Source organism: Cottoperca gobio, chromosome 19 (assembly GCF_900634415.1).
Source record: "Cottoperca gobio chromosome 19, fCotGob3.1, whole genome shotgun sequence".
Classification (NCBI taxonomy): domain Eukaryota; kingdom Metazoa; phylum Chordata; class Actinopteri; order Perciformes; family Bovichtidae; genus Cottoperca; species Cottoperca gobio.
The window spans coordinates 762,501-775,000 of NC_041373.1; the positions used below are offsets into that span (position 1 = coordinate 762,501).

Genomic DNA, 12,500 nt, shown 5'->3' on the forward strand with positions numbered 1-12,500 from the left:
TTTTTTTTCTTCCATCAAGTAACGTTTCAGCTACTGCACTCATGCACTGCTTGACAGGCCCTCCATCAGTAAATGTTTTTTTGTGTTGACCCAAAATCCAAGCACCTTTGAGGGAACATGAGCAGGTTGTTGGGCAGTGAATGAGTCAGGATCCTGCTGGATGGATCATATTGGCTCTGAGTGCTTATTTTCTGTGTTCTCAGTTCAGACTTGAGGGTATGTTTGGTCAAAAACGTTGTTCACTTTTCTCTTCTTAGAGAGCGCCATGTGTAGTTATGTTTCTCTCCCTGTCTGCCGCTCACTCGTCTCTCCCTGTATCGCTAATCGCTTTCCGTCTGTCACTCGCCTCTCGCCTCTCATCTGTCTGTATTCAGAGTCGCAATATTTGCCGCCTGGAATGCACAGATTTGATTGGCTGAGTAGCATCACGTGAGATGGCTTAACTCGCATGTAATTGATCTGTGAGTTTCCTGAACGCTAAACCAGTGCCGTAAAAATGAGAAAAGCTGCGCCAGTTAAAATAGAAGCGCCCCGTCAAAATTGAAAATCCCTTAATAATTTATTGATTATAGGTCGGCGTCCGGACTCGGACCGCGGTCCGCCTGTTAGCCTGTTAGCCTGTTAGTGACCTATGCTCTATACGTTCATATATGTTGTATATGCTCATTTTCATATGCGCCTCATTAAGTGTTTATTGGTTGAAGAGCTAATTACACTGCGCATTTGCTCCAAGTATTTAGTGTTCTCTTGCTGATAAAAGATCCTCGTCTCTCCTTCCACCTGTGCATCGTGCACTCTGCACTCGGGACCAAAATACTGCACAGACGGCAAACAACAACTTCATATTCTAGCTTGTGGTCATCAGGAAATGCATTGGTCTGATAATAGAGTTTTTAGTTCTTCAAGTGTTAAGACAACTTTTCATTTTCCATGCACCTTGTAATTAGGGGGGGTTATGCTAAAAACAGACACTTATGTGATTGTGTGCAGATTACAGATGACAGAGGCTGCCCTCGCCCTCTCTGAGCAGAAAAATCACAACATGGGAGAGCTGCTGACACGAGTGAAGGCCGAGAAAGAAGAACAGAGGGAACGACAGAGCAGAGAGAGGAAGAAGGAGCAAGAGGTACGGAAAGATAATTTCTCCTCAATTGGGATATGGACAGGAAACAAGATTTAAACAGATGTTAGCTTTGCTTACATTTTTCATATGTGCTACTACATTTAGTGAGGAAAATACATTTAGCCCCTGGCTGTTTCTTACAGCGTAAATCAAGGTCACATGATCATGAAGGGAAATATTCAACCTACACAGAGGAACACGTGATCTTATGATGATGGGTACAATACCTCAAAATGGCCAATGATTCTAAGAGGAAGTTCCCCTTACAGCATAGGTCTTCAACAGGGGGGTCCGCAGAGGTACTGCAGGGGGTCGCGAAATTGTTTGTAGATAAAGCAAATGTATTGTAAAAAAATTCACATCCCCCCCTCGCACAGAACTCTGACAGCACCCCCCCCCCCCCCCCCCACCCAAGCGTAAATGCAACCACCAGAAGTCAAAAGGTAACGTTAGGCTATAAACGAACTACACCACGGTCGCATGACTTCATGTCACCACCACTAAGCTTAAGACGGTTAAGCTAAGTCTACCTTCACAAATTCGCCTAGCAAGTTAGCCAGCTAAGTAGGTAGCATGTGCAGCCTTGTTAAGATAAATAAATAAAAGGAGATATTAATTTATGCGTCTGTGTAGATGTTTTTCCACATAAGCAGCTCGATATTTGATTAACAAATACTTCAGGTTGCTAGCTAAAGAGGAATTGGACAAGTTATTGGATGAAATGTGAAAGGGCAGTGACAACACCACTGTCATGAAAAGCGACATTATGAAATAAAAAGTAAGATGAAACGAAAGTGTTATTGGGATAACTTTTAAAATGCGGCATTTTGAAGTAAAAATCCATTTTGAAATAAACTCCTAAAATGCTGAAAATATAAATGATGAAATAACATTTAAATAATATCTACAGTTGATTCAGAAATTGATTCATTTCATAGCTTTGATTTACTTGATTTGTTAGTTATTCAAGCCACATATTGTCTTGTTCCGTGTGGCTGAAATATACTTTGGGACATCTCTTTGTTAACAATATACAGCCTAACATGACAGAAGCATCTAGAAACACTGTGTTTCCCACCACAATCTGTTTAGTAATCTGAACAATGAGTTCACAAACACAGGATCAAAACTATTCATGCTAATTGAGATATTGCTGTAACAAATGAATGTACCTCATGTGTTTCCATGCTGCAGGACAGTGGACTCAGAGAAGGCAAACTCCTCAGAGAGACCCAAAACCTGACAGACACTAAAGTCCAACTCCTGAATAAAGTAAGAATAATGTCTGTTCAGAACGGGGTGAATTTATGTCTGAGGATGTGCACTAATATTGTATATGCCAATGCTGAGCAACACACACACAAACCAAAGTGGCATTATGAGCACTGTTGGATGTGATACTAATTGTTGTGTGTGTCTTAGGTGGAGGAGATGGAGCGCAGGTGTAAGTCTCAGCAGCAGCAGATCTTTGAACTGAAGCAGGAGCTGACCAACAACACGGCAGAGCTCAAGCTGCAACTAGCACAGGCAGAAGGTAACACACACTCAGAGAACACACACACACATTATTTTTTACAGTTCCACAAAGAGAAGGTCTTTTTTCACATAAACCGAGCAGATTTGCTGTATGTCACCCTCTCACAGACCGTCTGGAAATGGAGAAGCGAAGGTCCAAGCAATCTCTGCAGGACATGGACAGTCTCCGCCAGAAGGAGGTGCTCTCATTGATGTTTATCCTCTTTCCTTCATTAATGTCTATGTCACACATACAACAGAGATAAACAACAGTATCATTCATAAAGCAAATGTTGCCTGTTAATTCCACTTTATCGGAGGCATTATTGTGCACTCGACATTGGCAGGCAGATTTAGTTAACCTTTGGAGGTTTATTGCTTATTTCACTTTTCTGTGGCATTCACTAAAATGCAATATTCTAATAGATGAAGACTAGATAAAAAATCAAAAAGTTTCAAATTTACAGGTGGAGCATGTGAATCGACATCTAGAAGAGTGCGAGAGGACTCTGCAGGAACGGATCTTCAAACTGGAGGGACAGCGGATACAACTGGAAGAGGTCAGAGTTTCTATGTTTAAAAGCCAACAACACAATCAATGTAACACATACATTTAGTTGATAAAGTAACTGCTAATAACAGATTGTAGTTATTTATTAGCGAAAGCAACAATAAATTCATTAAGCTGTTAGGGTGTAGCAGCGGAAGCCACAAAAATATATCTAGTCGTCAGGACTACAGGGCTTTGCAGATACCATGTGGTGACATTAAGAACTGTGATTGATTGGTGTGTTTCCCCACATGTGTCTGATGCCTTGGACATTGTTGGTAGACGTCTTTTCAGTAAGACACATCTAACAAAGACAAACCTGCTCACACTCTCTATCACAGTGAATGAAAACATACCATTACTGTGGAATGTATAATGTATGGGCAGTACGGCACATCCATCTCATGTTGTGGTGCTTTCAGTGAATGAAATCACAGGCCGGCATACCTGCACGGTAAGTTAATTTGAGTGGAGGCTGTATTTATTGAAGGGGAGAAGTTACTACTTAGTTTCTATAACTGTCTTTTTCGAGTTCAGATATTTAAATCCACCATGTAGCTGCTTCTCTTTCCATGCTGGGAATTTCCCATTTCTCATGTCACGCTAGGGGTGACATGGGACAGCTTAATGCTAAAACACTGTAGCTGGAAAGGTACAGTTAGTGGACGCTGTAAAACTAACATCTTCACATTGTACTTTTATCCAATACAATAGCCCTATACTTTGGGAGCATTTCCACAGAATGAAACTGCAGTGATATTTAGGGACACCTTCAGCACAGTGTGAGAAGCACTGCTGAAATCTCCAGGCTACCTGTGCACTTAATGTAACGTCATGTTATAATGTCCATCTGTTGTAGGAGCTGAGTAAAGCTCGAGCGGCGTGTGTGACAGAGCGGGCCCAGGCAGAGGAGGAGCTGGGAAGAGTGCGAGCTCAAGTGCGTCTGGAAGAGGTGGGTTTAAAAATCAGTTATAAAGATGTTACTACATTTCTATTTACATTTGTGATGGCTTTTGTCCCAAGCGACATACAAATGAGGTACAATCTAAGCCTCAATAGTGTCACAAGAATATCAAGTAGCAAATACTTTCAAATCCCTTTTTGAATCATATTAGGTTTAATTTTCCATATTGGCAAGTAACTAAAAGCGAACATACCTCCAATCCAAATATGTCTTATCATCTTCTTTTGACTATACAGTATATCATATGTATGAGCTGTTCATTGAATGTATCTGACACATTCAATGAACATCCTGTTGTATTTCACCAGCCACTGACTCTGGCTGAAATACTGAAACTACATTTATTATTATTGTTATTATTTTTGCCCTTAACTGATGTCCCACTTACATTACTTTTGTAGCAGTAAGATTTGTTCCCTATATCCTCATGCTAAAATCAATTGTAAATCCCCTTGTTAAGCTGATATTTAGAAAATAATCTTCCTGGGGGGCCGGCCCCCAGACCTCCCTAGGTGGTGTGCATCTTTGTCACCTTTTCCAGACTTGATGAGTTTGTATCCCTGATAATGATGATATGACTTGTATCTGGTGCTGCAACAGTCATCAAATGAAACTGCAGTCCTTCATACAATATTGTAAGCAAATTAAACGTGGCTGATGTTTGTGCAGGCTGGATGGGGAAATAGTTCTTCTCTACTGCTGCAGAACTGTAGAATTCAGATACTCTTTCTTCTGTGGAGCATCTGTGGTTGCCATGTTAACATGCTGCAGTGGCAGGTTAAAGGAAGTTCATGGTCTCTGACGGCAGTGGTACATGATCTCTTTACAGTCAACCTCAGCAGCACTGCTGCTGATAACACTGGAGGCAAACACTTGCTGTCTGATCAGTTAGCAATGAGTATGATTTAAACTTTTCAGTATAAGTAATACGATCCCTGAGTTTTATACAAAACAATACTTTTTTGACCCATTACTTTAAGCAATATAAAAACTTTCTTTAACAAACCACTTTTTTTTTATTTAACATTAGATAAATAGATACATTTATTTATTTTTATAATACTTTACATATACATGAACATTGTCTTTATTTTGTCTTTGTCTTAACCTTTTGGATGACACCAAACAGAGGTTTGGTGCCTAGTCCTTGTTAGGACTATTTAAAAGTCCTACAAAGACATTGTGGTTATTGTGAAAGAATCTGGAAAAGGAGAGGAAAGAGATTATTCTGACTGTAATTATGACTAATTCAAATTCATTTACAGGTATTTCAGACATTGCCTTACAAAATGCTTTTCTCCCTGCTTCACATTTCACTGTTTAATGACTCTGGGACTCCCTGGAGTATTATTACTGAGTGGATGACCCTGGTGAAATAAAGTCTGTTCACCCTCATCCTTACCTTTGTTTCCTCTGAGCAGCAGGAGCATGTGTCGTCTGTTGAGGAGAAGCTTCGCTCTGTGCGTTCCAGCCTGCAGGAGGTCCAGCTCCACTGCTCGCAGCAGAAACAGACCGTCTCTGAGCTGCAAGCCAAGAACAGCCAGCAGAGCATTGAGATGAACGGACTGCGGCGCAGGACAGAGGAGCTCCAGCAGGTCAGGACCCATCAGCTGTTACACCCACAACATTTTAGGTTCACTATGTGTAATCTTTCTATAGTCCTTCATTTTGTTTTCATATGTAATACAGGTAGGGAACACATTTATTTTAGTTTATTCTTGTACGTTCATTTTTATTGCATGGAAAAATGAAAACAAATTTGGAAGATTGTAGTCTTATTTAGAACATGGGGTAGTAGTGCACATGGCTTTTATAACAACAATATCTGTTTAGATCTAAGTATGATCCAAACAGTTTTTTTCTCCTGTGTTTATGACTTAAGAACAGGTAAAATAATTGTTTTGCCAGGGTAATAGTTCTAAGGTCTTTATTAGTTAGTTAAAATGAGTTTGTTTTTTCAACTGCATTACAACAACAAAAAATTATCTTGACATAAAAAATTATTCACCTGCGAACCACAAATGAAGAACATATTTAAGCAACTTAGAAGCATTATCCTGGCAAAACATCAGACTTGGAAAACGGATCAGAAAATCTGATGTGTGCATTTAGTCACCATCAAATATGTGATTCTTAGCAGATTTATTTTCGCATGAATGTGGGCGTGTAAAAACATTGGATTAAATGTGGCTCAAAACCAACCGAGCCAGCTGAGCCCTGTTTGTGTGCAGTGTGTATGTGTCTCTGTGGGTTTTCTTCACTTTAGTGAAAGCTGTAAAAAGCCACTGTACTCTACCCGCTAAGCAGCAAGCAGCAGAGAGACACCATAAGAGGTGGACACACTGCTCATTGTGGGGGCACGACAGAGTGGTAGAGCTGTTGCTTATTCAAAATAACAAAACACTTTGCATAAGCTGCCAAATTCATCAAACGTTGACTCAGAATCCAGATGAACTGATATTTATCAGCCATCTTTAGCCTCTGCTTATTGCTGTTGGCTCAACAGAATGTTAAGTTCAGTGATTGGATGTTTCTTACTCACCTTGGGAGTCATAGTCGACTTCTCTCCTTCAGTTTTTATGTCCAGAGGCTTGTTCTTTTTTTTAATCAAATAACCAGATATTTTAGAACACAGCTGTTCATCTTTTGTAATGATGATTCAACCGAGAGAGTTTAATGTCCACTTAAGACTTGAAGAGAGAGAACTATAAGTTACCTAACATTGTCTATGAAAAAATGAATGGGACTGATGATAGTCATCATGTGCTTCCACATCTCTGATGCATGCTGGGATAAACACACACTCATAGCTGCCGTACAGTGGCCTCGTCCATATGAAGAGTGTTTGTTTGTTGTCAACACAATGCTGTTGTTTTGTTGTAGGATCTGTCGGGTAAGGAACAGGACAAGGTGGCTGAAGTAAGCCGGGTGAGGGTGGAGCTACAGGAGCAGATTGGACATTTACAGGCGGAGAGAACGGCACAGGGAGGACTCAAAGAGAAGATCAGCGCTCTGGAGAGAGAAATTAAAGGTGCACCCCACTGTTTTGAAAGTACATTTCAACAAGTCAATTAGTTTCTTATTGTATGTAATGTGTGTAATTTATTCCAGTACAAATGTAAAAGGAAGGATAGCAGTCGCACGATGTGCCCTAATTCAAAGTTCATCGTTTATGAAAACTGACGAAATATGTTCGTCAACGACTTTTTCTTCCAGACGAGACGTTGAAAAGACAAAGATGAGACTAAAATGTAGTTTAAAAAATAAAAACAGAAGTAAAATCTGTTTTTATTTTCGTCACCTTCCACCTTTTCGTCCTGTCTCATAAAACTGAACTAAAACCTTTTGAGTTGTCGTTGACTAAAACTATGAAGGATAAAAAATTAAATGGGACTATGAATTTTTTAGCATCTTTGTTTTAAGATCAAGACTAAATATAAAATAGCTTTGAAAATGAACACAGCTTAAAACAAAGTAAAAGGACCTCGTCAACCAGTAAATTTAACTGTTAGTTTTTCCCTTTTTCAATAAAAAAGATACTCCACTCATTTATTCAGAATGTAATATTTTCTCCTGTAACCACGAGAGATATTTTAGAATTCAAATGCATCCTGTAATATGACATTTCTGTTGTGCCTGTGGCTTGCTGTCCTGCAGTACTAAGCAGTAACCACAGAGAGGTGCTCCTCGACAAAGAGAGTGAGATGTCTTCCATGCTGGAGAAGCTACGGCTGAAAGAGGTGGAGATTCAGAGGATGAGAGAGGACGAAGCTCACAGAGCCAGCTACCTGCAGAGTGCCATCCTCACCTACGTTCAGGGCTCACCTCTGGGACACTACAGCAGCCCAAAGAAATGACCCACAGACCTCAAGCCCTCTGCTGTAACCTCTGAGCCCTCAGGCCAGGACCTGAAAAAGAAAAACGTTTGTTTGGACTCAGAATAATCAGGAGTGTATTCAGGGGATATAATCGGTGCTGGGCAATATGACTGAGCTGTAATCATACCTCACACAATGTGCAGATCCGGTCAAGAATAAAAGGGTTTAAAAGGTCTGGGGAAAAACTACTGACATTTGGAGGATATGCATGATCCCCCAGAGGACGAATATTACATGCAGATATATTTAGATGTATTTTTAGACCTTTATTTAGTACATTAATGCTCTTTAGGGGACAAAGTACCAATGACCTTTCATCTATTACCACCCTCAGAGCAAAATGTAATTTTGTATCCCACTTTAATTAACATTTCAGTCTCTAGGGGTTACTACCAGTCCATTAGACTTCAACCCTTTTTTGTTGGTTTGTTTGTTTTTTAACAAAAATGTTGCTATCTGAATGAGATTACCAGTTTTAAAATAATGTTTTTATCTCTTCTATAGGTTAAAGCATCAGTTTGTATTCATTAATCCATTACTCATTACTCTAAACATCAAGAGTGAAAACACTATTAGGCCACTTCTACCAGGCTTCTTAAGTATCACAAACTGTCTACAAGTACAATGAGTGCTATTACATCTTCATTAAAATCAGTCTTCTCTTAAGAAAATATTTCATTTGAAACTAAACTGCTGTCGAAAGGTCTTAGTGATTTACATGTCATTAGATCATTGCCAAAAAATGCCCCACTCTCGTGTCTTTAGCTGTCCATTAACTGAGACTGCTTAAAATGAACTGTATGTCAACATTTCTCTCTGTTTTCAGCACATTATGTTACTCATTCTTGTTCTCCAGTCTAAACGAATTAAAGGCACTGCAGCATTAGTTAGTGTTAGTGTTTACATACAAAATATGATTTGGTTCAAATATGCCTCAATTCCTTCTTATTGTATCTGTTAAACCAGACAACAGAGAGTTACACCGATTCACAAAATGTCTTTAATTATGTTTTTACAAATTATTTTATGAAGAAAGACCTAATTTAACTGTGGATGCAGTTTTTTTATAATACAAATTGCTGTTTTAAATCTTCATATTGTTTCAGATACGTGATGGATATTTGTCTTTGTATTTTTTCAGGTGTATTATTACCATTTTACTGTTTTTGATGTGTGTTTTTGAATATCAGTTAAATGTGGTAATTTCTGAAATACATTTCTCATGATTTTTCTAATGTGTGGATGATTTAGCAGTTGATCTGGATTAGTCCATAATGCTATTTAGCAGATAACATTACAGTATTCAGTGTGTTGTGTGTGTTGGTGGGGTGGGGATCTATGAGGTCACTGGGTCTTGAAATTACACCCAAAGATCTTTAACTGTCAAGATAGTTCACATACATTTGAAGCCTCTGAAAGTCACTATGGAGGAACCTTCGTCATTATTTTAGCCTCATGGGCGCACATCATTAATAATCAATTGTATTGGTATGGTAGTGCAAATAGAACAATAATGATGGCTAACCATGTTTCCCTAACACTCCAATATGGTAATTTAATTGTTATTTGTAAGCGCAAGCTTCTAAATACTGGTGACTGCAATGTCCACACTTTTTGGTGTGGACATTTGCAATAGGGAGGGGGGGCACCTCACAGACATTTAACTGAAACAAAAATGTCCCGTAACCCTCGGCTAAGGCGCAAGAGTTCAGCGAAGACGGAAGTAGAAGACGTGTATTATCCCTTCCTCTCCTCGGATTTCTCTATTCTGTGCTCTGTCCCTTTAAAAATGCTCGGTATTTTCCGGAGTTGCTCGGCGCTGCTCGTCATCGACCCCTTTCACTGCGGCTCCATCGCCGAGCGGACTGGCCCGCTGCTCTCATCCGAGACCTCAGTGCAGACCGTCGGATCTATTAAACCATCAACACCGGCTCCCTAATAGACTCCAGCTGCTGTAGAAATGCAGGCTATCAAATGTGTGGTGGTGGGCGACGGGTAAGAGCATGCTTACACAAACAGAACGGCAGCACAGTCATTTTATCATGTGTGATTCGATGAAGCGTCCACGGCTGGATGGGTGATGGGAGGATGCTATGTTGGAAAAGGGGCTGGGGCTCACCGAGCTGTCGGTCTCCCTGCTTTTATGCTCAATAGATTTCCTCCGTTATCTGATTTGCGATTGCATTCGGTTTGATCACGTCGTGCGGTTTGGCCTCCCGTTCATTGTGAGCGGATGCGGGAACACCTACACGCCTCGTAGGCCACTGGAGGCAGGCTGAAGTGCTGATGCACGCTAAGGAATTTGTGGCCCTGTCAGTGGCAAACAGGCCCCGCTGTCCTAATTCTGCTCACACTGTCTTTCTTACTGCACCCAGACCCCATTTAGCGGACTGACTTTTCTAGCATGATTTTCTTCACATATTTCGAAAACCTTGAGACTATTGCCATGTATAGATTAGGTTTGGGGAAAATGAGCCATTGGTGTCTATTTTAAGAAAAAAACAAGAATAGGCCTGAGTCCAATTTTTTTTATGATTAATGTCAGAATGCTGTAAAAATATTGACTTTCAGATACATTAGCGTTTTTCAGAAATGTGACTTTTAATCTTAATTTTGAATATGACAGATGATATGTGCAGAGATAGATTGTTGGGAATTCTAACAATCACTTAAAGGAGCATTCCTCCAATTGTACACATCAAGCTCAGTTGATTTGTCATAGGTAATACTATTCAGCTGGCTCTCAAGAGGCTAAAGCCTAAAAAATTACCCTGATGATGTCATCAACTTTGAAACTACAGATTTATAACAGAAAACCTGCATTACAAATTAGGAAAGACGTGTTTACCAGGCAGGGAGGGTCCAAATTAGCAATATAGTCCTGTTTACAGAAGACTACATTGTATATAAAAAGCCACCGTGACATCACTCATTGGTTTGTGGACCACTGTTTTAAAACCTTGAGTTTGGCACTTTGGCTGTCGCCATCTTGTTTTGCTGTAAAAAAGTGACAAGAGGGTGGAGCTGGGGAGGGATACGCATTGCTACGCCTCTATACTGATTGACAGGTTGGCGTGGTAGCAACCTGTCAATCACAAGGTAAACACACCCTGACGCTTAACCTGTTTTATCGTCTATTTTACTGTAGATCAGGCCAGGACTTACGAAATAAACATCATGCTGTATTGAATAAGACTTGAAACTAGCAATTGAGATCATAAAAACTGATTAGGAAAATGTTTACTGAGATAATAAATCAAATGAGAAGTAGGGTGATGTTCTCATAGACTTCTATACAATCTGACTTGTTTTTGCAATCAGAATACAGGTTTAAGGCTCTTCCTCATTTGCTTCACCTTTCAGACCCAGGAGGCTACCTCCACTTCATTTATAGTCTATGCATGTGAGAGTAGGAAAAGCACAGGTGTAAATAATAAAATGAAGGATGGCTGAATTCCATTTAGCTGCTTCAGTTTCAGGGTACTGCCATTCTTTATGCTGGCTCACTGTCACACTGTCATGGTTCAGCTAATGTTTTTAGCAACACTTATATTTCCTACCATGACAAGTCAAAATGTCTGCTGTAAAAAAACAGGCTGATGAACCAGCTGCACAGACATTAGCTGTCGTTTGCTTGCAAAGTACACACTGACCATGTATGTGGAGTCCATCTGTGTGTGTGTTTGTGTAACTGTGTTCTGGAAGTGAAAGTCACACTCAGTTTCTTTAATACTGTGGCCTCATGCAGCAACATTCTCTAAAATGTATCTTATATCTTCTCAGAAAAAATAAAAGAAGTCAAGTCCAGATGCACCAAATGTTCTTAACCATCCAAATCTCCAGCTGTGCTGAATGATGAATCCCACTTACATTGGAGGCGTGTGGCCGATTGTTCATTATTAGCAAAGAAAACGCCCCCTAAACACTAGGCCTATGTAGGAGCAGGTTGCACATGGCACATGCACAAGTATTGGAGAGATGCCACCAAAGAAGACTGTAGGAAGAAGAACAGCAGTGAAATTGAGGGACTGTTAATTCACTATAACAGAGCGTCATACTGGCGCTACAGGAATATCAAAGAGCATCTAAGAGCAGTAGGTAAGTCCTCCAAAGGTTTTTATAGTCTTAGTTGGGATCAATTGACCAATAGTATTTCCTTAATAATCCAATCATATTTACAAAAAACATATAAAAATCTAGATTTGATTTTGTGATATTCATGCATTGTTTTAAATGTTCCTCAAATGTTATGTTGTTACGTTTCCTTACTTTGAACAAACCATTTGAGGACTGAAAACAAAATATTTTTTCATATCTTGGTAAGAGTGCTCTCGACCACTCGTAAGATGTTCTCTTAGAGAAGAGCAACAATAAGAACATTTTGTGAATCCCAGAAATCATAGGTACTAAACAAATAAGAACAAATTGTGGATATAAACAAACAAAAGGAGAAATGTGTTCTTATATCGC

General features: G+C 39.7%; 2 protein-coding genes across 2 annotated transcripts in view; both read left to right on the forward strand.

Annotated features, from left to right (window-relative positions):
- lrrc45 (leucine rich repeat containing 45) overlaps positions 1–9,242 on the forward strand; it is a 20,685-nt gene extending 11,443 nt beyond the window's left edge. The window contains exons 10-18 of the mRNA XM_029456045.1: positions 991–1,126; positions 2,318–2,395; positions 2,546–2,657; positions 2,768–2,838; positions 3,106–3,198; positions 4,048–4,140; positions 5,574–5,747; positions 7,036–7,183; positions 7,810–9,242. Of these exons, the coding sequence (XP_029311905.1) occupies positions 991–1,126; positions 2,318–2,395; positions 2,546–2,657; positions 2,768–2,838; positions 3,106–3,198; positions 4,048–4,140; positions 5,574–5,747; positions 7,036–7,183; positions 7,810–8,009 (1,105 nt within the window). The 3' untranslated portion in view covers positions 8,010–9,242. The remainder of the gene's footprint in view (positions 1–990; positions 1,127–2,317; positions 2,396–2,545; positions 2,658–2,767; positions 2,839–3,105; positions 3,199–4,047; positions 4,141–5,573; positions 5,748–7,035; positions 7,184–7,809) is intronic.
- Positions 9,243–9,853: 611 nt separating this feature from the next.
- The window catches only part of rac3b (Rac family small GTPase 3b), an 11,254-nt gene continuing 8,607 nt past the window's right edge, over positions 9,854–12,500 (forward strand). Inside the window, exon 1 of the mRNA XM_029455592.1 lies at positions 9,854–10,025. Within this exon, the coding sequence (XP_029311452.1) occupies positions 9,991–10,025 (35 nt within the window). The 5' untranslated portion in view covers positions 9,854–9,990. The remainder of the gene's footprint in view (positions 10,026–12,500) is intronic.